This window comes from Tauraco erythrolophus, chromosome 1 (assembly GCF_009769465.1).
Source record: "Tauraco erythrolophus isolate bTauEry1 chromosome 1, bTauEry1.pri, whole genome shotgun sequence".
Lineage (NCBI taxonomy): Eukaryota > Metazoa > Chordata > Aves > Musophagiformes > Musophagidae > Tauraco > Tauraco erythrolophus.
In genome coordinates this window covers 66,905,409-66,928,430 of record NC_141465.1, presented here as the reverse complement: position 1 = coordinate 66,928,430, position 23,022 = coordinate 66,905,409, and the positions used below count along the sequence as shown (strand labels likewise).

General features: G+C 41.6%; 1 protein-coding gene across 5 annotated transcripts in view; it reads right to left on the bottom strand.

Moving 5' to 3' along the window:
- RGPD4 (RANBP2 like and GRIP domain containing 4) overlaps positions 1-18,978 on the bottom strand; it is a 33,377-nt gene extending 14,399 nt beyond the window's left edge. For 4 of the 5 annotated variants that reach the window (XM_086619688.1, XM_086619703.1, XM_086619695.1 and 1 more), the window contains exons 1-20: positions 18,876-18,978; positions 16,334-16,401; positions 15,741-15,852; positions 14,692-14,844; positions 13,648-13,878; positions 13,076-13,221; positions 11,403-11,595; positions 10,619-10,709; positions 9,564-9,773; positions 8,875-9,053; positions 8,608-8,783; positions 8,179-8,302; positions 7,654-7,815; positions 7,181-7,318; positions 6,946-7,092; positions 6,314-6,496; positions 6,153-6,233; positions 5,487-5,625; positions 5,216-5,313; positions 56-4,646 (exon numbers count right to left, since the gene is read on the bottom strand). In XM_086619688.1, the coding sequence (XP_086475814.1) occupies positions 56-4,646; positions 5,216-5,313; positions 5,487-5,625; positions 6,153-6,233; positions 6,314-6,496; positions 6,946-7,092; positions 7,181-7,318; positions 7,654-7,815; positions 8,179-8,302; positions 8,608-8,783; positions 8,875-9,053; positions 9,564-9,773; positions 10,619-10,709; positions 11,403-11,595; positions 13,076-13,221; positions 13,648-13,878; positions 14,692-14,844; positions 15,741-15,852; positions 16,334-16,401; positions 18,876-18,950 (7,297 nt within the window). In that variant the 5' untranslated portion in view covers positions 18,951-18,978. The remainder of the gene's footprint in view (positions 1-55; positions 4,647-5,215; positions 5,314-5,486; positions 5,626-6,152; positions 6,234-6,313; positions 6,497-6,945; positions 7,093-7,180; positions 7,319-7,653; positions 7,816-8,178; positions 8,303-8,607; positions 8,784-8,874; positions 9,054-9,563; positions 9,774-10,618; positions 10,710-11,402; positions 11,596-13,075; positions 13,222-13,647; positions 13,879-14,691; positions 14,845-15,740; positions 15,853-16,333; positions 16,402-18,875) is intronic. The other variant, XM_086619718.1, reaches the window with a different exon arrangement.
- Between the last annotated feature and the right edge of the window lie 4,044 nt (positions 18,979-23,022).

The window sequence follows — 23,022 nt, the reverse complement described above, 5'->3', positions numbered from 1 at the left end:
TGACTGCTTAATAAGTTGCATAGTTGAATAAATTACTGGTTCGATTAACACTCACCTTTTTCCAGAATTCTAAATGAGAAGTTAGAGGGTCCATCTTGTGTTGAAGTAGGCAAGTTGTCTACCTTGCTGTCTAGAGGCTTCTGAGGCGCACTAGTGCTTTTTGGTGGTTCAGAGACTTCCAGTTCTTTCTGCGCTGTGTTCTGAGACACTGGGATATGGTCTTCACTCTTTTTTGGAGGATTAAAGCTGAAGCCAAAGAGAGAACCAGTGGCTGAAGTATTTCCAAACGTGAATGTCTTTGACTTTTCATTACTGAAAATGCTCTTGACAGATTCAGATCCAAATACAAACTTTGGAGGAGAAACCACTGTTTTTGTTGGTGTTTCAGAAGTGTTCAACGCCTCTGCAACCTCTACAGTCACATCAGAAGTATCATCACCATGGCTGAGATCAGTTCTTTCTCTGGTAGTTTCTTCTAGTACAGCTACAGCGTTTTTACCACACGGTGATTCCTTCGGTGTATTGGCCCGAGAAGAAAGAGGTGTTATCAGTGTCTCTCTCTCTTGGGCATGCTTTGCTTCATCAAAAATTTGCTTAAATGAGTCTGCAACATCTTGCAGCTTGAATCGCACAGCTAGAAGTTCTACCTTCCTTTCCCCATCTGCAAAGTCACATGCAGTCCATACCCACGCTCTATCGGATCCTTTCATTTGTTGCATGTTCATATCTGGTGTTATTCTATGATTGGCACAAAGCTTTAGTACCTGGTCCCTTCTCATTACTATACGCACTTGTTTGGTGTCATAGTTCTGTAATATCTTGATGTCCCCAATACCTCTCTCTTTCCACTGATTAGCATCTTTGTCATATCTGTAGAGCTTAGCTCTGTGACTGAAGACAACTTGCTCATTTTCCTCACCACTGGTCACCTCCACAAGGTCAGGAAGAGGTACCACAGGTTCAAAGTACTGCCCATCTCTCTCTTCTTCTTGAGTAACATCAGAATCTTCATCTGTGCCTACTGATGTTCTACTCTGATTCTGTTTGGCAGGAGATTTGGATGGGCTCAAGGCAGATTTAAAGCTGAAACTAAAACCTGTGGTAGATTCTCCAAATCTAAACAGATTTTTCCTTACAGGGCTGCTTGCAAGAGGTGATGCATATACAGAACTACTTACACTATCATCCAATGCTTCTTCACGCAAGTCATAGTTATCCCATTCCAGAGTGGGCCCAGTACTTTCAGCATGCGGCTTTACAACCCGATCAGAAGTACTGCTGGCACAAACAGAGTTCACATTTTCCTCTTCTGACAGTTTAGGTTTGTCATCTGTCAGAAACGTTTTGAGGTCTTTTAAGCCACATTTCATTTCTTCTGCTTTCTGTATAAGTTGAGCTGTCCTACCTGTATCAACAAGTTTATGGGGTGTCTGCAGTGGTATATCTAATAGTAGCCTCTGACATTCTTCAAACTTCTGTTTGAACTCCTCAGCCTGCTCTAGTGTCTTGAATTTTGCTGCCAGATTTTCCAACTTTGCATCACCATCAGAGAAGTCATTTGCCATCCACATCCATGCTTTGTCTGAGCCAGACAGCTGTTTCAAGTTCATCGTTGTTGTTATCCAGTGATTTGCACACACCTTCAGTACCTGCTCACGCCGCATTAATATTCTTACTTTGCCATTAACTTCATTTTTAAGAATCTTCAGGTTGCCCACTCCACGTTCTTTCCACTGGCTTGTTTCTGGATCAAATCTGAACAGCTTTACTCTTTGGGAGTATAACACTTTCTCGTCTTCCTCTCCTGTAAATGGTTCTACTTTTTCTGGCATCTGAACTATAGGTTCAAAATGGATATCATCACTGTCCTCTGTCTTATACACATCATCATCCTTCTCACCAAGGTCAGCAGATGTGTTTGCTTTGTGATCCGTTTTCGAAACCTGTGAAGAAAACAGCTTCTCACCTGCTCGTGAAAAGCCTTTGAAGTTAGGGTCTTTTTTGCCAAACTGAAAGCTTTCCTCTGGAGTACTTTTTGCAAGCTCAGCAAAAGTAAAAGTGTTGCTATTTTGCCCAAAAACAAAGTCACTTTTCTCCTTATTTGTTGTTTCCTGAAATGGGAATGTAATTCCACTGTCTGAAGGCAGCTCCTTTTTGTCTTTTTCATCAATGCTTTTTAAGAAGCCAGTTGTACACTCTTGAGATGGCTCATCTTTCTTGCTGGTATTTTTACTAGGCTCTTGTATCCCAAATTTAATCACTGGCGTTGAAAAGCTAAATACTTCCTTTGCAGGCTTAGCTTCAGCATCAGAAGGAATCTGAAACGTAAATGGTGGTGTCTTGCCTTGCTCAGCATGACCAAACTTAAAGTCCTTTTGTAAGAAATCACACTTAAAGCCTGTTCCCAACTGTCCTCCACCAGGTTCAGATAATTTACTTTTCAAGCCAAAAGTAGGAGTTGATGAAGTATCACCAGCAGGCTTACCAGATGGATTTGGTGTTTGGCAGGCTATGCAGGCCAGTGAAGAACTTTCATTCCTCACAAGGCAAGTGTTACAATCCCACTGCCCTTCCTTTTTAGCAAAGCGCCCTTCAAATCCATCTTTCAGTGGCTTACTTGCATCAGCACTGGATCCAGACTTGGGAGCAGAGGATGCCTGAACGGTAGGTATGGGCACGTTGGGCTGACTTTTTGAGTTAGGATTCTGACAAGCACAACAGTTCACATCTTTTGCTTCGTTTTGGACTAGACATACGGAGCAGTTCCATTGACCTTCTTTCTTAGAAAAAGCAGTTCCCAAGTCATTTTGAATAGCCATTGGAGCAACTGGTTGGCCAAATTTAAAGGAAGCGTGTTGACCGCTTGTTGATACTGCTGCGTTAGTTTTGTTTGGATTCTGGCAGGCAACGCGCTCAGAGGCAGTGGGTTCATTTCTTACTAAACAGACACTGCGGTCCCATTGGCCTTCTTTTTTAGCAAAAGCAGATCCAAATTTATCCTCCACAGTGTCACCACTGGCTTTGAAACTTGCAGCAGATTCAGTTACTGGGGTGCCATGTGTTTCCCACATATCTGGATTTGGACTTTGACACGATACACAATTCTTTGCAGTTGCTTCATTTGGAACCAAACATACTTTACACTTCCATTGGTCCTTCTTCAAGGGATGCTGCCCAAACCCACCAGAAGAATAGGTCTGCAGTGCTTCATTTCCGAATGAAAAAGTGGTAGAGTCAGATGCAGTTGATGTAGCTGTAAAGCTGCCTTTGCCATTAGACTCACTGTTCACTCCACCTTTCGGGAACTGAAAGCTAGAGTTCAGGGTCCCCGAAACAGATCTGCTAGGCTCCTTGATGTCCTGATTTGCTGTTTCTCTTACAGTCCCACTATCTTGAGTCACAGACGTGTCAACATTTGATCCCAAGGCTTTTAAAATATTCTGACACTCCTCAAATTTACTTTTGAAAAGCACTGCTTCCTCAGGTGTTTTAAATCTGATTGCAAGCTGTTCTGGTTTTGGCAACTCGTCTGCATAATCTAAAGCATGCCACACAAATGACTTATCTGATGCAGCATTTGGAGTTAATTTCATATCAGTATTTATGTAGTGATTTGCACAGATTTTCAGCACTTGCTCCCGTCTCATTAAGAGACGAAATTTGCCAGATACTTTATGTTTCAGTATTTTCACATTTCCAATACCTCTTTCTTTCCATTCTTTAGATTCTGCATCAAAACGAAACAGCTTGGCTCTGTTGCAAAAGAACTCTTCTTCATCTTCCTCACCTGTCTTTACTTCAATCTTGTCAGGGAGTGGCACTACAGGATCAAAATGAGGACCATCATCATCCTCATCTCCACCATGGGTGCTTCCTCCCTCTGTTTCATGACTTCTGTTGGCCAAATCTGAATTCGAAGTCATAAATATAGGCTTGCTTGGTTCTTGGACACTAAACATATCACTCCTCTCAAACCCCAGGTTTTTGTGTGCATTTTGTTCCATGCTCTCTCTAAAAGAGATAGCTGGATTATGTTTATTGCCAAAACTGAAAACATTTCTTTGACTAATTGTGTGATCATTAACTGGTTTTTGTTCGATGTACCTATCATCCTGTAAAGGTTTATCAGATGTCAGAAGATCCAAGAGACTTTCACTGCTATTAAAAGCTGCATTAGGAGGCTGTGTTGCAACCTGAAGAGAAGAAAAGGTAAAGTCTCCATCATTAGACTTGAAGTTAGTGTTGAATTTAAAAGTTGTTGGCTGACTCGACTGTACTGGTGTTGGTAGAGATGTTTTTGGTCCTTCTGTTGTCCCTGGCTGTCCAAACTTAGATTTTGAAAATTCTATCACTTTTGATTCTGCAGGCTTTAAAGTCGGTGGTGCAACTGAAGGCTTTGTGAAATAGCCTGGTTCAGGCAATGGTGGATTTGTGCTTGCCTGTGGAACACTGTAATTGTAGTAATCATCACCCCTACGAGGAGAAATGAGTCCAGGAGCAGGAGAATCAAAACGCAGAGGTGTGCCATATATTTCTTGGGAAAACATACAAGCAGAATTGTTTTGCAGAGGTGGTGTATGCATTGGTTGTTGATAAGCATATATATGTTGCTGAGGTGTAAGTCGGTTCATGCCATAGACAGGAGCCTAGAAAAAAAAAGCAGAAAACAATTGCTTTGCTTATTATGGTAACATAGAGGAAAAAGTCTTACTGTGCTGAAACCTGCGTAACATGTATTCTTAAAAGCAGGGCATACTTTTAGATGAGTTTAAACCTAAACTAACTTTAACTGAGTTTAAACTGATTAGTTTAAATCTTAACGGGCATCTGAAAACAAGTATTGAAAAAGGGTCACGAATGGGTTGGGGGTTTTTTGTTTGGTTGATTTAGGCTTTTTTGTTGTTGTTCATGAAAAACAACATTCTCTTTTTCCATACTACTTTGGGGGAAAAAAAAAAAAAACAACAAAATTAGGTGCTATTGCCCATACCCTGTAGAAGACAGGTAGTAAACATATTACAGACATATTCTTCTGGCTTTTCCTCCTAAACCTCGCATCCCAAAAATTAGACAGAGAAGATAATTTGCCACTTTATCCCTAGCAGTCCAAGTTTACCAGATACTATATAAGAACTGCAATTACATCCTACTACATATAGAATCAAAACCAGTCATTTTCAGTAGATCATTGTTAAGTAGATACATTTGTTCTTACCTTCGTTGGTGTTACATTTGTTGCAGCAGTTCTGAGAAGATACTGAGAGTTATAGGCAGGTGACTGGCTGTAGTAAACAGACGGGCCAGTGGTAGCAACTAAAAAGGAACATCAAGAAAAGTTTATACTTCATTTTTTTGTTTGTTGTTTTGAATGGACTCTTCCCAGCAATCTGTTTTTAACTGTGAATCATTAAAACATTTCTGCAATATTCTCAAAAGGCTTATTTGGTTTAGCTAAGTGTTTAAATAAAAATTCAGCCGCAACTTACCTGTTAATGGAGCTTCATGAAGATTTTGTGCTCTCTGATAAGCCTCTGACATTGTATCTGTTCCATAGCTTTCAGCAGGCCACCGATGAGATGATGCATTTGAGTTGGAATTATTAAGTTTCATTTCTTGCATTTCATTCTGGCAAGAAAGCAGGCCAATCAAGAGTATAAGTACATATAACATAGGTATTTGTAGAAGAAAACATAAGGAATGATCCCTACCCTTTTTCTACTTAAAAGCATGCTCAAGCTGGGGGCTAGGGAAAAAAAAAAAAAACAAAAAAAAACCCCACAACAATGAAGAGGTACCCGCCAGAATAATCCAAGATCTGCCTATGTAGTACAAAGTAGTAAGATTGTGTTCTGAATCCAGAAGAACTCCAGAGCCAAGTGGATGAGAACTGAGCTGATGAAAGCAGAACTCTTTCTGCATACGGTCCTTAAGAAGGGTTGCCTCCGCACCCCTGCCTAAGTGTCAAATAAGAGTTTTAAAGCAAAAAGATTTACTCTTGCACTCAATTTAGGCAGATGTTTATAAAAGATAATTCTACTGATTTAAGTAGTAGTCAATGAACTGTAAGTTAGCCCATGTCTACTATCACTAAGTCTTCACCATTAACTGAAAGGCCAACTGTTCTTCACTGAATATGGTGACAAATTGATTACCTTTAGAGCTTCCACTTCCTGACAGATCATCTGAAGTATAGATCTGTGATCTTCTGCCCACTGAGGAGTTTTAGGAGAAAACTAGGAAAAAAAGTTAATTGAATCTTGTGAATTTTTATTCAAACATAACAATTCCCTGAAATAATAGCTGGCCAACATACCCTGTAGCTCTTAGTTGGTGAAAAAGAGAACTTAGTTGGTGATGGAGTGGAATGTTTCATCTCTGCATCTACAGCTCGTGACAGGCCATTTCTGAAGGCAGGACTTGCCTCTTCACCGTTCTCGCCAAGTTTCTGGATCACTGTATCTAGCATTTCCCTCACAGTTTCAATAGACACCGGCAGCTAGAAAGTTATTTGAAACAGGAGTCATGATTGCAATTCTCCCTCAGAGCAAGACAGACTACATTCAGAAATCTGGCTGAACAATTCACAAGGCACACAAATACTGTTTTTTCAGCAAAGCTCTGAATCTGTTAAGATTAATGTAAGAAAAGAATTCATATAAACAATAATTCTATTTTTTCAAACTATCAACCACTTATAAAAAGATAGTGACAAAAGCTATTTGTTTACATCAAAGCTTTCATCCACAGAGCAGTCAGAATATTGCATGATCTTGTAGCTCCACTGGTGTTAAGCAGGCTGTTTCTCGAGAGATGAAATAAGTTTAATTTGCGTTAATGCAAAGCCTGGTTTAAAAAAGCAAACGTAATGCGAACAGTTTCATTTTGAAACGGTAACCAAAGGCACTGCATCTCTTAAAACAAGTTTTGAAAGCAAGAATTACTTACTTTCTCAGCTACTGACATATCTGAGGAGCTTTCCTCAATGATCTTCATTAGATAATGCCTGCTTTTAAGAAGACAGGTTTTGTGTTCTTCTTGTTCTTCTGGCAGAGTGCCATCATTTTCAATATCTTCTGCCTTTCTTTGGAAGATCTAAAGAACAGGACGTAAATTAGTGAGGATCAGTCAGAGGTAACTGAATAAAGCAAAGCATTTCAAGGTAATGCAGTTTATAACTTACCACAGCAAGATTCCAGTATGAAACCACATTCTTAATAGCTTCAAATGCTAATATAGCATCATCAGTTTTGCCATCAACTGCATCCAACACTGCAAATGCTATACGTGCCTCTTCTTCATACGCTGCAACCTGAAAGACCTACAAAGTGAAAGACAACTCCTATCTAACAATGGAGTGACACATCCACTATTTTTTTTCTTCCTATAATACAGGGAAAACAGTTTTTAAAGTAAGTTGGTACTATAGGTGTTCAGTGCCTTCTAATCATATATACAGTTTTAAAGGTAAGAATAAAGTTGTAAGGAGAGATTTTTTCCCCCCCTTTATCAGACACTGATACTACCAATTCTCATCATTAGCAGTTTTATAGTAATAACAACATGAGTTGCACAGTGCAGAGAAAAATCCCACAACTATATAAGTTTCTGACATAGACCCTCTCTTACTTCAGCCTTGGCTTAATCAATCTGTACCTGAATGTCAATGCTATGGAAGTGTCTGAAGAGAGGATCAGTAGGTTCAGGAATACTCCTCCTCTTTTTGACAGTTTCCAGCATAGGCAAAACTTTCTTCCAGTAGTAAACACTTCGTCCAATGTATTCTTTCTGGTCATAGAAGGAGTTAAGACTAATGCCCTGGTGAAGAAAAGGGAATAGAAACACATGTAGTTTCAACAAATTCAAGTCAAAATGCTATTATACATATCCTTCCCCTGTTTTCTTGAAAATTCCAAGTGCGCTCTTCTGACACTTGAGTTAACTGTAATTTTACTTTCCACATGTACGTTACTTCCCATAGTTTTTGAGATAACCCCAAGGTTTAAGACAGAGTACTTTACAGGGTGACTAGAACAACTAATTTGCCTGACAAAACAAACAGTTCCCAATAATATTTTCTCATCTGATTTTTTTTTTTTTCCTTTCAGTCAGTTTATAGCTTGGAAAATAAGAGAGTAGAAACACCTCAGCTTCTACTATTTAAAAATAATCTCAGCTTACTGTTTTTTGCAGGCTTTTCGCCCACTGTATAATTAAGGCAGGTTGAAGGCCATGCTTCTCCAGTGTTCGCAGAGTACTTATTCCATGCTGTACGATAAGCCTCAGTTTTGCTGCTGTTCCTGGTCTGAATATCAGAAGAAACATTCCTTTATTAGTATTCTCTATTTTTCACCTGTTTATGTTATTTGCTTGATGACCACAGCCCACAGTTTTAGTCCTAACCTGCCTCTAGTTTAGAAATGCATTGCTAGAAACGAAAATTCTGCTTTTAGAAATCTTTCAAGTCTTTACTACAACAAAGCTTCAATGTCCAAAACATGTCAAAAAAGAAATTTAATGTTACAAGAATTTATAGGGACCAATCCAAGCTGCTGTAGCAGAAGCTGCCTAAAGGCTTGGTCAAACATTTTCAAACTGAAAAAGCCTTACGTTGTTTTTCTCTGAGTAAGAGTACGAACGGCATCCCACCAGGATCTTTGCTTTTCAGTATAGAGCTGTTTGCACACTGGCAACGGTAAGAATTGAGGCTGATGTGCACCGTAGTGGGAATTAAACTTCTCTTGCAACTGTAAGTTGCTAGTGAATATCACCCCAAGTAGAAATACCTGTTTTTGTAAAAATAAATAAATAAAAGATAGTAAATACCAAAAAACTTAAACTGCATAGTACAAGTAAGAACTTGAAAAGTTTACTTACTTCAAGGTCCAAAAGGCAAATGGATTCAGGAGCATCCGTCTCAAGTCTCGATGTTTCCTGGGGCAAGTGAAAAAGCTGTTTTAACCATCTGCGCACCGGGGGCAAGACTGACATAGAGTTCCACTGCAAGCCAAGCCACACGAGGTGCTGGAGGCTGCCATTGTGCATTCGCACAGCACCTACGCAAAAACAAAGTCGGACGCAGATGTCAGTTTCCTACAAGTCAGCAAGTCCTGTATGTGATCAAAGCTGGGTTTCACATTTCACGCTGGCAGAGCAGCCAAAGATACTTTGCAGACCAAAGAGCATCAAGATTCCAACTTTCACTTATGAAAGATTTCAAACTTCAAATTAGCCGGACGTATCAAGTAGACAGTTCATCTGAGCGCTCAAGCCCATCAACTCCTTAAGCTTCTGAGGGAGTGACTCTCAGGTTTCTTTTCACTTCCATCCTCACCATATTCAGTCCAATAGGCGACTGTTTTTAGTAACCTATTTACTTCTCCAAAATCTTTAAGGAATCATTCAAACAGCATTTCTTTACTTTGCAATAAAGTGTAAGTCTTGCCTAGGACATCAAGTCAACTTTAGACAGCTATTCCAGGTATTTGTCTTTTGTTGCAATACGAAGAATTTGTAGAACAGCTTCTAGTATAGAAAGGTGAGTTTCAGAAAGTAATATCTCTTACCGATATCATATTTACTAAGTTCTGCTTGCACTGGTGCTTGTGTACTGACATTTCCAACATCATCCGTGCCAATAAAAGATCTCTCTCTAGAAGCTCCACTCTCAAACAGGCAATCGAACAATGTACATGAACCGCTCTTGTTTGCAAAAGATTCCACAATCTCTTTGAAGAAGTCTTGCTTGCCATGGCTTAAGTTCAGCAGCATATGACCTAGAAAACAAAAACATCACTTCACATAAATAAAGCAGCAAACATAAGGAAAGTAATATTTGATAAACTGGACTGTTCTTGGGACTAGAGGCAGGGTACGAATCAGGATTTCCCCTTATGAAACCTACAGATTGTTAAGTTATATTCTCCTTGTAATTAGGTCAGTGTTTCAGCACATAAGCTTTCCAAGCTTTTAGTGACAATGATCCCAAGGCATCTGTAAAACCAGCTCTTCAGGAAAACAAAGCCATCTTCTTTTTATTATTACTATTCTAGGGCCATTGCAAGTGTCCTTAAAATAAGTAGCTGTAATACAAGTCGGTCTTGTCAAAATCCATTCTGAAACAACTGAACCTGATGTCTAGTGGGTTCATTTGTTTTCATCTAGGCTCTGCAAGTTTGTAGACTGAAAAACTGTCTATACTTAGCAGCAAAAAGTATAAAGCCAATGAACAAGCAAGAGGATGAAAAGGACAGGAAAATAGTAATATTTTCTTTTCCTCTTGAGGTTAACAATACTTGCAAAATAGTATCAGCAGACAGAAGCTATTTCCAATAGATTAAGAGACCATGAAAACTAAATTCTATCTTAGTGTGCTGGAGAGGCAAAAAGAAGGAAAAAAAACCCACACTTGAAAAAAAGGGAACACACTACCAGCATGCTGAAGAGGAGAGAAAAAAACTTCAGGTGTCAGGATCAAACTACTGTTTTGTTTTACGTATGTAGTCAGAATCTAGAAGGCTTTATTGCATATTGAAGTGTTAACATTACATTTCAAGATAAGGAATGTGTTCTTTAACAAAGCTCTTAGCTCTTAAAGTAACCATATAGCTATTTTTATTACCTGACTGGCTTTTTCGATCACAGGCCAACATTTCTAACACATCTTGTCCAGTTTGATCTCCTTTTATTAGTTTTGACTTTGGTTTAGGAACCTGGTGAAGAAAAGAATGGTTATAGCTTTTTCCCAATAAGAGCTGATCATTTAAATTAAACTTAAGAATTAGGAAACAAGCTTCTTTTTAGCTTTAGAAAACTACAGAAAAAATACATAATTCATTCTGAAGGTACTATGACGCATATCCCAGAAGGCAGGGAACCCACCCAAAACACACAAAACCCCAAAGCAGGCAATGATAGCTATTGCAAGTAACATGAAATATGCATAACAGCAAGTAATACCTCAAATGCAAGGAGTGGCATAAAAAGGACAATCAATTTTACTTAATAAGGCAAAGAATTAAGCTAGATTTTTCAGTTCTGCTGTCTACGCAAGAAGCATATAGGAACTACTCAGTTAATTGCCTTCCCTCCCCACAGCAATAGGCCAAATATTTAACATGTGTTCAGCTGTATTACAGAAAAGGGTATACACTGTAGGAACTCACTAGCCTTTAAGAATCAGGTTACTCTGACAAGGGGAACAGCTCAAGACACACTTTCACCCTACTCCTGTCATTTGAAATCTTTTAAAGAATTGTGAAAGAGTAAGGTTTAGTGAGCGAAGAGGGAGTCTTTCCTTAGGCACACAAACATGAATTCATCTCAGGAATACAGGAGTTCAACACACGTACGGCAAGAACTTTTCAAGAACTGCATCAACTAAAGGCATAAATTGAATGACTTACCTGGAAACTTATCAGATAACACAATGCTGCTAGTTCACACACAACTCTCCACTGTGCCTCATTGTGTTGGGCCATTTTCAGTAGCAAAGTTCCAGCATGCATGTACAGCTGTCCTTTCATTTCCACAAAGGTATGAGACAACTCATCAGCCCCATTCACATATGGTTTCACTGACTGAAGCACACGATCGAAACTAAAATGTAGAGAAGACTCATTCTAAACAGAGTATTGGTAAGCTACAGCAGATGGTTTTGGTTGACATGATTTAACTGTGAATCAAGTAACTTCATGAGCCAATGGTTAGTACTGTCTCTGCTGCTGAAACCTGAGTTGCACTAAGAAGTACGATAATGGTCTCAAACTTGCAGAGCTCTCAACTTAATTAAACTAAGTAAAGCATATTTAATGTTATCTAGATATTTACAGTCTTTTTCAGCACATCTTTGCACAGATACGTTCAAAACTTTCTCCCAAACCACATGGACAAACTTGTTCACTACTGCAGACTGAGACACGTAGGAGGCACCAGTCACTCTGCTCTTCTCTTTCCTCCATTCATCAGAAAGGCCCAAAATACAGCTAGACAGGCTCTTCAAAAACAGAAGGTACTGTAGAAATCTGAGTAGCTGGAGGCTAGTGCACAGCTCCCACTCAGAAGAGGCTTCCCAGAAAAGTTAAAAGACTTTCAGTTACTTGACGAGGCTGCTAGTATTGCCATGATCTGAAAGTGCTTCAGATGTGATCACCTTGAAAGGCTCTAATAAAATGGCAGCAGAAAACCCAAGACGGTTTTGGTCAATGTTAAAGGAGAAAAAGAAAATAAAACATACTTGGGCATCAAGTATTCCTCATCCATTGTCTGTATTGCTTCAAATACTCATTCAAGATGAGCAGACTGAAGAACATTGTTTTACAAACGACAATGTTAACAGCCATTGTATAATTAAGGAACAAAGGGAAGTCAATAAAAGCCAGTGAGAAAGGCAAGATAATGGAAAGAAAGGAACACATATCTTAATCAACCTATTGACTACAAACGTTGTTCTTAACTACTCTCGGTGGACCACAGATGACATGCCTTGAAGTCAGCTGACTTAGCTAGTCCTGTACCACCATCAGTTTTCCCTGCAAGACTGGTCTTTCTGCAAGTAATTTCCTCCCTCCCAACTATATTGCACATCTAAAGTTCATAATTATTCCAGTACGTGTTAATTCAGAACAAAATGACCAAGATAAAGCTGATACATAAGAGTTGGTTTAGTGTTTTGGGGGTTTGTTGTTGAGTGTTTGTTGGGTTTTGTTTGTTTTGGTTTTTTTAATTGTCTGGGAAATCTGAATTAGTCAATTGCTAAAGTACAGAACAACATTCTATTACTGAAGGGAAAGACGGTACAAAGCTAATTGACCCAAGATATCAGTGAGTCTCCTCGACGGCTGTGTGATGACCGTTCAAACAAGGCTTGCATCTCAGTCAAAAGACTGCCTGGGGTTCAAACCCAGCAAAAAGCATTCCTGGTGGCTAATATAGAGAATCTCCTCTCCCATTCACAAACCAGTTAACCAGTGAAATCAAAGCTTGGCAGATGTTGTGTGACCCAGGGGAAGGAAAAAAAAACAAAACAAAAATTCTTAGAGATTTTTTTTTTCCTACCAGAGGAAAGTTAAAACAGTACCTTTCAAGTGACTCTCTGCATTCTTGAACATCTCTAGAAGAAAGTGTCATTTTGATAAAGCTGGAATAGGCTAGCAGATGATCTCTCTTGATAGCTCTCCAATTATTTTTATCAGACTCCAAGTCTTGTAAAGATTCCAGATATTCCTAAAGAAGAAAGTTCATCACAGGATAAGGAACAGTCATCCTTCCATGAAGCCAAGGGCAGTACTTCTCCAAAACATATTAGTAGCATTTATTGCATAATCCAGTTTCACAGGTGAGACCTTAACATATTCTTCAGTAGCAGAGTTCCAGGGAACTATTTGCCTGAGCAATTTTATCCCTAATGGAACTGCTTTATCTAACTCAGCTTTTGAAGTTAGAAACTCAATAGCTCTATAAAGCTTAATTTTAGGGAGAAAATTCCAATTTAAAAAAAAAAAAGTGTTTTGTAATTCCACTGGTTTCAGTAGACTTGCGTTTGAAGGAGTTAAATCACTTGAGAAATAGCTGTCAGAGTAAGGACACTAAGAAACAGACCAGTTAAAAAGATACAGAAGACTATCACAGGATCAAAAAATGATTAAACACCTCAAATGTCTCTACAACACAGGAACACCATTCCAAGCTTGATTGCAAAGGTATTTTCTTCTCTGCCTCCTGACAATGGAGCACAGCATCTTTTAATCTATTATTGGAACGGTAGAGTGCAACTAGTCTGATGTTTATGTAGACATCATCTGGTCTTGCATAAAGTTCTGCTTGAATCAAGTCAAAAAGCTGATTCCATCCATCTTCACCTTTACAGTCCAATAATTGCTCCTGTTAAACACGAAGGCAACATGTTAATGTTTCATTTCCCATGTGAGTCTTTTCAGCAACTACAGTACAGTTTTCTTTCCTCCACCATGCAAACTACATTATTCAAACTACACTACTCTAAAAAGCTTTCAGGTTTACATAAAGTTTGATGAAATACTCAAATATTTAAAAATGGAGATAACTATCATAGAAGAAAACCCTCAGAAGAATTCACTTCTTACCAACGCTAAGTAACGCTTGTCAAACCACGTGGTTCAATGACAACATATGCCTTCACAGGCTACCTTGCTTAAAAAAACTAGACATCTTAAGACTTCAATGTGATTGCTGCCTAGCTACACAAAATTAATATACCTGTACAAAAGTGAGATGCATGACTGAAGGCATTTACACAGTATTTGAGAATTACAGCATTTCTCACATTCTGCAGAGTTGATCATAATACAGATTTGAAAACAAAGAAGCAGCGTGGAGCAATAAAATCTGCTACCTTCCTGCCAGTCACACAACAGAAAGATCAAGTAGTGCCTATCTAGTATTAACTTCTCAGATGTGACAACCAACAGTTTCTCGGAATTTTTGAAGAGGATTAACCTTGAAACATTAAAAAGGGTACTAACGATTGTAGCTGCAGCTTTCTTGAAAGCTAGACAAAAACGTGACTTTCTTTGCAGTCTGACATCTAATAGTTTTAATATTAAAGATCCTAAAATAATTTAGCTAGGAAGAGTTTTGTGTGAGAGGACATGCAAAAAGCACTCAGTCAGATGCTGAAAGTTTCTTTAAGAGAAAACAGAGTGATTTGGAATTTACCTTCAACCTGTAAACTGCAGGACTTCCAGGGAAGAGCTTAGCAGCTCTCTCAACCCAGTACTTTGCTCTTCCATCAGTAACGTCGTTATTGCATAACAACTCTGCAATCTTCAACACAAGATCTTTCTGCGTTGGGTTCAACTCCACAGAACGCTAGTTTTCCCCACACGCACAAAAGAGGAAAAAAAAAGTTACTTATGATCCATACAGAAGAGGAAGGAAAGTTATCGCCCCACAAGTAGGTCCAGCTATTCAAATTAGTTAGATCTATCGATAGAGATTACGTGGGAAAAAAAAGCCTTTCTAAATGCCACCACTAGATTACAGCACTCGTATACAACTGCTGGAATTCACAAGAACATAAGAGAAATAGTGCAAAGACCAGCTCCTCTCCATCTACCACTAGCTACTGCTATTCACAGGCAGCAGAACTTATAATGACCTGTAGTCTAGCCAGATGTGGCTTAAAAAAAATGTTAAGACAAACAGTTTAAGAAGCATGACAGCACTTCATGGAGGGAGTTGTGTTGGCAACCAGACTTCTGAACGCATGACCTCCCTCTCCAAAACCAGACTGAAAACATTCCAATTGGGAATTTGACATTTATATACTTGTGTAATCGAAAATAGATTTGCCCATCTCTTCTGTCCCTGCACCCTCCAAAACCAACAAAAAAAACCACACTATGTCTACAGGCTTCTAGTAGTAACGACTTCTGTAGTCATCACAGACCACATTAAGGAATTCTACAACAGTCACAGATCCTTAGTCCAAAAGGTAACGTATGACATGGGAAGAATTTAACAGCAGGTAGCACAAAGATCAAGTCCAGAACAAAAAATAATCAACTTAAAAATATACTACTGAAGCAAGTGAAGAATCTTCTCTGCAGTGCTTCATATGCTTTCCAGAGTCAAACGTGTATAAATAGTGTAGTTTTTCCAGGGACAAGTCTTCTACGGGTTTGAGAATGTCCAGCACAGAAGGATTTTAAAAGTCCATTTACAAAGGAATAAAGCAGGACATTAGGGGTCAGTGTAGCACTTACCTTGTAACATCCAAAAGCTTTCTCTATGTTATCCTCAGCTTCGTAAATTTGTCCAAGAAATCTGTGTGCTTTGGGATCTCTCTCTTGTACGTTGAGGTATGCAGATATATATCTATGGAGGGGAAAAAAGTCAGTTACTTGACCAATATTTTTTCAATAATACTCCTTCCTCCCCAAGCTGTAATGATTACTTAATCTTCCATACAGGAAGTACAGATGTATTTTGCTCTAGATACCTTGTCCAGATCTTGAAGTAAGAAGCAACATTGGTTTACATGTACAGATGCTACTTACTTGCCAGCAAGTATTTCTGTTTATTAAAAAAAGCAGTAGTTCACAGAAATGTTAAGAACCACATAATACAACGAGGAAAAAAAGCCATTTCAATCAGGTAAGTTTTTCAATATCACGTAACTAATCTTCTTTCAAGCTGCTGTTTTACAAAGATTTAAATGGCACTCAATACCCACATTTACCACTACCTTAAAACAGCATGATATTGATCTTGGTTTCTCTGGTCTGCTTCATATTCATTTAGCTTTTCTCTTACACTTTAGAGAACAGAAAAACAAACATACATCAATGCCTGTTACCTTTTAGCAAGTTCATATTCTTTTATTTCAAAATACAGCTTAGCAAAGAGGAATCCTTTCATCGATTTCTGGAGGAGAAAAAAACATGATGGACATACTTTAGACATACGGTACTTCTGAAATAATTCAATAGGGTGACTGTTCAGCAACGCAGAACACTTAAATGACTGAATTTGACTATGACTTAACAGCTCAAATCCACTCTTCGTGTTTAAGGGTTTGTTTTTGAAAGACGTAGGGTAAGAATGAAAAGAATAGTTTTTCCTATAACTGACAAAGGCTACTAGGCAAAATAGAGATTACAAGTGAAGCAAGCAACAAGCCCTTACACATGTGGCATTTCATAAACACTTCTGATTAAAGAGAGTGGAAGAATGAGGTCAGCTATATTTATTCTGTTTTGTTGCAAAGTAGCAAAGAAGATAGATAATCCTACAAACCAAGACAGATCTGTCAGTTATCCCTGCTGCAGTATACTGCCATCAGACACTACTGTTTAAATGTACTTGAAGAAAAAGCAGTTTCTACCTAAGTCATTCTCAGTATGGGTAAGAAATGTATATATGCAGTAGTTAATTTAGTATGTTGTCAGCCTAAAATAACTTGAACACACACACACACACATGCATCTCCAAAGGTATTTATTGGGGAGTAGAATAAGGAAGTAACAAAGGCGAAACCAAAAGAAACACACAGGCAGAGGGCAAAATGGCAGAAGCATGGACAGGAGCAAGTGTGAAAGGATCCAGCTAAAGAACTGACTTCAAGTCACAAGCAAAACCTCAAAGTAGAAGTAAACCAGACAGAAATTTAAAGCTTAAGTTCCTAGTACAAGTTCAAAAGTAGATTTTGCTTGTAAATCAAGAAATACTGGAACTAGTTACATTTCTGATTCCAAACAAGAGTGCACATTTGGAATACATTTGAATTACTAGTCTTCCTCCCTTTCCCATCCCTGTTATTCATGTAAAATTTTAAAAAGTGGTTTAGAACAAAAGCAGATCTCGTCTCAAGTTTTCAGTCCGTATTTTTGAAGCAGGTTATAAAAAGGAAATACTGAAACATGTCAGAGCCGAGTCACACTTGGCATCTCCTTTTAAACACGGATGAAAAGAAACCTCAAAATAGATGCTTTGCAGCCTTATAAGCACCTCCATCTAAAATCAACACAAGAAAACTAGTAACCATTTCCACCATTAACTGTGCTATACAATTAGTTGTAAGCATTACTTAATTTTTTTTTTTTTTTAAAAGGAAACAAATATGCACCAGTTGGCCTTAAGCACAACAGAAGGAGAGGAATTTTTTGTTGTGTTCAATAAGAATAACAAAACAATTAAAGAGTATCTCCGATTCTGGCAGTGATGTACTTGACGTTGTCTGGTCTAAACAGCACCCAAGTCAATTAAAGTCACAGGACAACTTTGTTGCTGTTGCAAAAGGTACAAATGATGATAATATACACAGGCCCTGCATAAAGGCTCTTCTGCACAATGGTGAACACGGACGCATTCACACTACACAACACACTGCTGAATATTCTACCTCTGCAATAAAATCAATTCAGAGCAGCAGAACAGGATCTTTCAGGATTAAATAGCACCCATGAATTGCATCAGACCGCTCACTGTGACCAGTATACCATTTTCCAGATATAATGGAATATGGTAACCAGTCATGCAGAGTTCCTCATCCTTCTGTCCAGTTCCTAAAACTTTCAGAGTTTTCTCCCAGTTTTCTCTCTCTTAGTACTGTTATTTCACACAGCAGTTACACAGATAAGAATTATTAATCACGTGGCACATAAAAGAAAACTGAAAGTGTCTCACATGTTCCCTATTTGAGTTCTTTATTTTTCTAAAAAAAGAGAAACTCAGGAACCACGCTCTCACAAAACTGAAGAATACTGTACTTACACTTAGAGAGCTGGTGGGCTCTCTAAAGCTACACTAGGGCTTACCAGATATAAAAGGCACGTGCACAGCCCTGGTAAACCACTGCTCCTAGTTAGGAAAAGGACCTCCAGTAAGCAAAACCCCATGCCTTTCCTCACAGCAGCTTAACCTACCTCACTCGACTTAAAGAAACCTTGAGTAAATACGGACTCGGAAACACTCCCAGAGAAACCATAATCCCCTTTTCCTCTTACCACCACGCATGAGGAAGGGCAGAGCAGACCAAGCCCTGGCGCGGCAGCGCCCGACCCGGCGCAGGGAGCCGCAGCGCACGCAGAGAGCGGCCGGCCTCCCCCCGGGCTTCTTCCGTGCGGGCAGGAGCACACAGGCCCGCCGGCTGCGCGGGAAGCGACCGCCCAGCCGAAAGCGAGGGACGGCACGGCGCGGCTGCCTCACGCCAGCCACCCCTCCGGCCCAGTGCTACGCGAGGCGGGAAGGGGCTCCACCACACGCCGCGCCGCGCAGAGCCAGCTCGGGCCGGGCGGCCGCCAGCAGCCCCGACGCCCCCCCCGGTACCGGCGGGAAGGGCGAGGCCGCGAAAGGCCCGTTGGCGGCCTCCGCCGGGGCTCGCCGCCGGCAGCGCTCACCTCTCTGGGGGAAGGCGCGGCGGCCTGCACGGAGGCGACGTACCGCTCCACTTCGGGCTTCGTACGCCTCATCATGGCGCCGCGGCGGAGACCGCGCCCGGCCTCCCTGCCGGCGGAACGCCTTCCCTACCGGCCTTCGCGCGGCGCCTTCGGAAAGGAAGGAGGAAGCGGCAGAGCGACGCGGCGGCCGCCGCGCAGTTACGCAAGTTCCCGCGCAACCGTACAGGCCGCCCCGCTCCGGCGAATGCGCAAGAGCCGCCCCACGCCCTCCCGGCGCCGCCGGCCGCTCCCCGCCATCGGCGCTCGCGGCGGAGGGCGGGGCCTCGGCGGGCACCGCTCTCCGCGCATGCGTAGGGGCGGTGGCGGCGCCTGCGCGCGGGGGCGGCGAGAGCGCGCGGCTGGCGCGGGGCGAGGGGTGGGGGTAGAGGGTAGAGGGTAGAGGGGCGGCAGCGCGGGCCGCGCCTTCAGGGCTTAATCCCGGTGGTGGCGGGGAGCTGCCCGCTCTTCTACGCCAGCCGAGCGGGCTGGGCCGGTGAGGTGACGGTGGATCCGCTCCTCGCCCGCCGCGGGGCGCGGGGCTCCCCGGCGGCCAGGTACCGCCGGGCGGGGTGAGAGAGACCGGGGTGAGGGCGCGGTGTTAGGGCTGCCAGCCCCTTGGGAAGCCAGGCTGCCTTGTCTTGGTATCGTGCTACATTTTAAGGGGCCACCGATCGTTGCTGTGTTGTCACTAGACCAGCTGCCATTCGAGTGCGGGCCTCAATGCTGTCACAGAAAACCTTCGTGTGTGTGGAACCGAGCTTCAGTATTTCGTCACCTAAAGCTGAGTCTGGTGGCTCACCACAGCTGTAAATTTAATCCATAACCATGGGCCTTATTGCTGAGATCTGGTGCTCTAGAAAATGAGTTTCCAAATACTTAAGCAATTATCCTGAGCAGCTTTATTTTCCAGGCACTGTGAATACCATAAGTGCACTCTTCGTTATCTTCCTGAAGCATAGCCAGGAGTGTGGATCAAAAGATGACAAGATCAGCAACCCTCAAAACGGGTGAAATGTGCAAGTTGCAGTTGTGAGAGTCTGGTGGTGCTGAGCACCAGTGGTTGCTCTATGGTGTAATTCCCAGCTGGCAGCCTGAGATTCTGCTCACTGGAATTGCCCACCTTGTCTCTGCTCTGCCAGTGCAGGCACTTTGGTCAAAATGGGGCCACTGGGCTCCGTCTCTGGAGAAGCTGCATTAAAAATTTGTCCCGTTCTCACTCTCAAGCAACCCATTGACAGCCATACAATTCATGCTACGCCTAAAAACCACTGACATCCTCAAAAGTTCTTACTGTCTTTGCCAGAAAAATAAAACATAACCCAACTTGTTCCTGTAAGGAGACCAGCAGCATCCATGTAACACCTTGGCTGAAAGAATCAACTCTCTATTATTTGCTCTATTAATTGTGGTTTATTTAGATGTTGGATTTAATTCTCTAAGAAGAAAGAGGATATTTTTTCCTCTGTACTTTTTTGAATGGTGTGCCCACAACCAGGGTTGCCCAACAGTTTGGCAGCACCTGCCAGGCTAAGTAACAAAGGTCTTGGTGCTGGTGTAGAGGAGAATGCTGGAGTTAGCTCCATTGGCTCCCTGGAGGACATTACTGCTCTTCAGCTGATGCGGAGGCATGGGAAATTGCCTTCGTACACGGTCCAGTGCCTTGACACTGGTCACCATCTCTCAGCCATCCCTGTCGATGTGGCACCCCCTGCGTAGTGGCCAATGGTCACAACACCAGGAAGGCAGCTCACCAGGCAGGAGAGCAGTTGACTCTAGTGTTAACCTTGCAACCTGACTATGCTCAGCTTGACTGACTACCTATCTGTTGGAACAGAGCACAGGGCTTGCCACTGGCAGCGGCAGAAAGGCTTTAGGCTCAGTTTATTCCCCCTATAACTACATCCATAGGGATTTCTGAAGGACTCCCTACTGTTAGTCTAAGCAGGGGCTCCGAAAGGAATCTCTCTTGCCCCTGCATGATTGATCCTATGCAGCAGAAAGGGGTAAAGCTTTTGAGGCATCTGTTCCCACCTCCCAGGCTCACAGCCTCCTTTTAGAGACCCAGTAGTGGTGATGGATAGAAAACCAATAATAAACTCTGCCTCTTTCAGGAAAGTGTGTGCAGCTATGCAAAATATTTGCAATACTGACAGGCCCGGAAGTGAGCTTCAACACCAGACCTGTAATTGTCCAGGCTGCCTAATTGCTAGCTAGCTCCCTGGCTCTGTTTTGCAACTGCTTCTAATTAATCCTCTTTATGACAATGTCCAGGGGTATTATTTCAATGACAGTTCACTCCAAAGAGAGCTCCTAAGAGAGCAGCGTGGATTTGCGGAACCCTCCGCTCAAGATAGGACTCCAATACTAAAAAAAAAAAAAAAAAAAATCGCCATGAGGGTGATTAAGCACTGGAATGTATTGCCCACAAAGGCCTGTGAAATCCCCTTCCATAGAGATTCTCACAGCTTGGCTGAGCAAGACCTTCAGTGCTGATCCAGCTTTGAAGTTAGACCTGCTTTGAGCAGCTGGTTGGGCTAGCTGACCTCTAGCAGTCCCTTCCAACCAACATTTTGCCATGATTCATCAGGCTTTGAACCCTCAAGTACCCTCAGCTGCTCACAACGCTGCATCACGGGGTCTGAGATAGACACACTCATGTTCATGAAACAGAAACCACTGCCTTGGTGAAGTGTAGCACGGCGTTGACCATCAGGAACTTGGAAACAGAAAAAAAAAGGTCCCATGTTTGGGCCACAGGACTACCACAGAGTCGAGAAGAGACCTGTAGCTGCACAGCACAAACAGGGCCACTGCGTCGGGGAGGGATGTAACCTCAGGCAGTGTGGATGTGAGCCAGGTCCTGCCGTTTAGTCTCAGGCTTAGGGACCCTTCCTGACTCTTTGAGCAGTAAGGCTGTGCACACATAGGCTGAGGGAAAAGACGTACAGTCAGTGTAATGTGAAAAACCTAGAAGAAGAAATTAATTACAATTTAAAGGAAGCATTGCTGAGGATGGTCTGCTGAATCCATGGCACTGTGCAAAATCCCAGCAGTGCCACCATCCTAGTTAAGTAAATGGTTTTGGGAGACATTTTAAGCTTTTCTAGTCTTTAACGCAGTCAGGACTGCATTCAGTTACTCAATTGTTATGGTATTCAATAACTACTGTCCTGGTTTCACTGGGATAGAATCATAGAATCAATTTTCTGTTCAGAGAAGTTACCTTTCTAAAGTAAGCTGCATTTTCAGAAAGACTGCAGCACCCGATTCAGTGGGAACAGAGTTGATAAGACGCTTTGTTTTAGTTTGTAGCCAGCTGTGGTATGCACGTATCTGTAGTGCTCAAGGACTTTCCATCTTGTTTTTTGCTAACGACGCAGACATCCAAGAACCTGAGGGGAGCATGGCCAGGGAGACTGATACCTAAATTGGCAAATGGGTATTCCATACTATGTAACATCATGCTCACTATAAACTGGAAAATTTGATGGGGATGGGCTCTCTTTACCCCGTTGTCACTTTTGCTCTCTCTTTCTCAGTGGCCACTGTCCCTGGAGAGTCTCGCTCGTGATTCTGCTCTGAGTCTCTCTCTCTTCCAGGACTGCAGTTTCGGGACTTTCCTGCTCTGGGATCGCTGGCCAGGAACAGGCTGGACATTGGCTAAGGGGTAGTGAGCAGCAACACCATACATCACTTATCTGTATATATTATTATACATTATTGTTATAATTTTAATTTTAATTTTTATTTCAATTATTAAATAGTTCTTATCTCAACCCATGGGTCTTACTTCCTTTTGCTGATTCCCTTCTCAAGTGGTGTGCCCCACATTGGGCACCACATAAACAGTCTACATTTAGCTTGTATCTGGGGCTAAGCAATAGCCAGCTGTTCTATTATCAAGTGACCCCTCCCTACTCAACAAGCGGAATCAGGGAAAGGAAAGAAGACGTACGGTGATGTACCGTGTGGCAGCTCACCACTCCTTGGCCAATATCCAGGGACAGCGGCCATTGAGAAAGAGAAAGTGAGAGAAACAAGAGAGGGTGAAAAGAGCCCATCCTCAACAAACTTTCCAATTAATAGTGAGCGTGATGTTACATGGTGT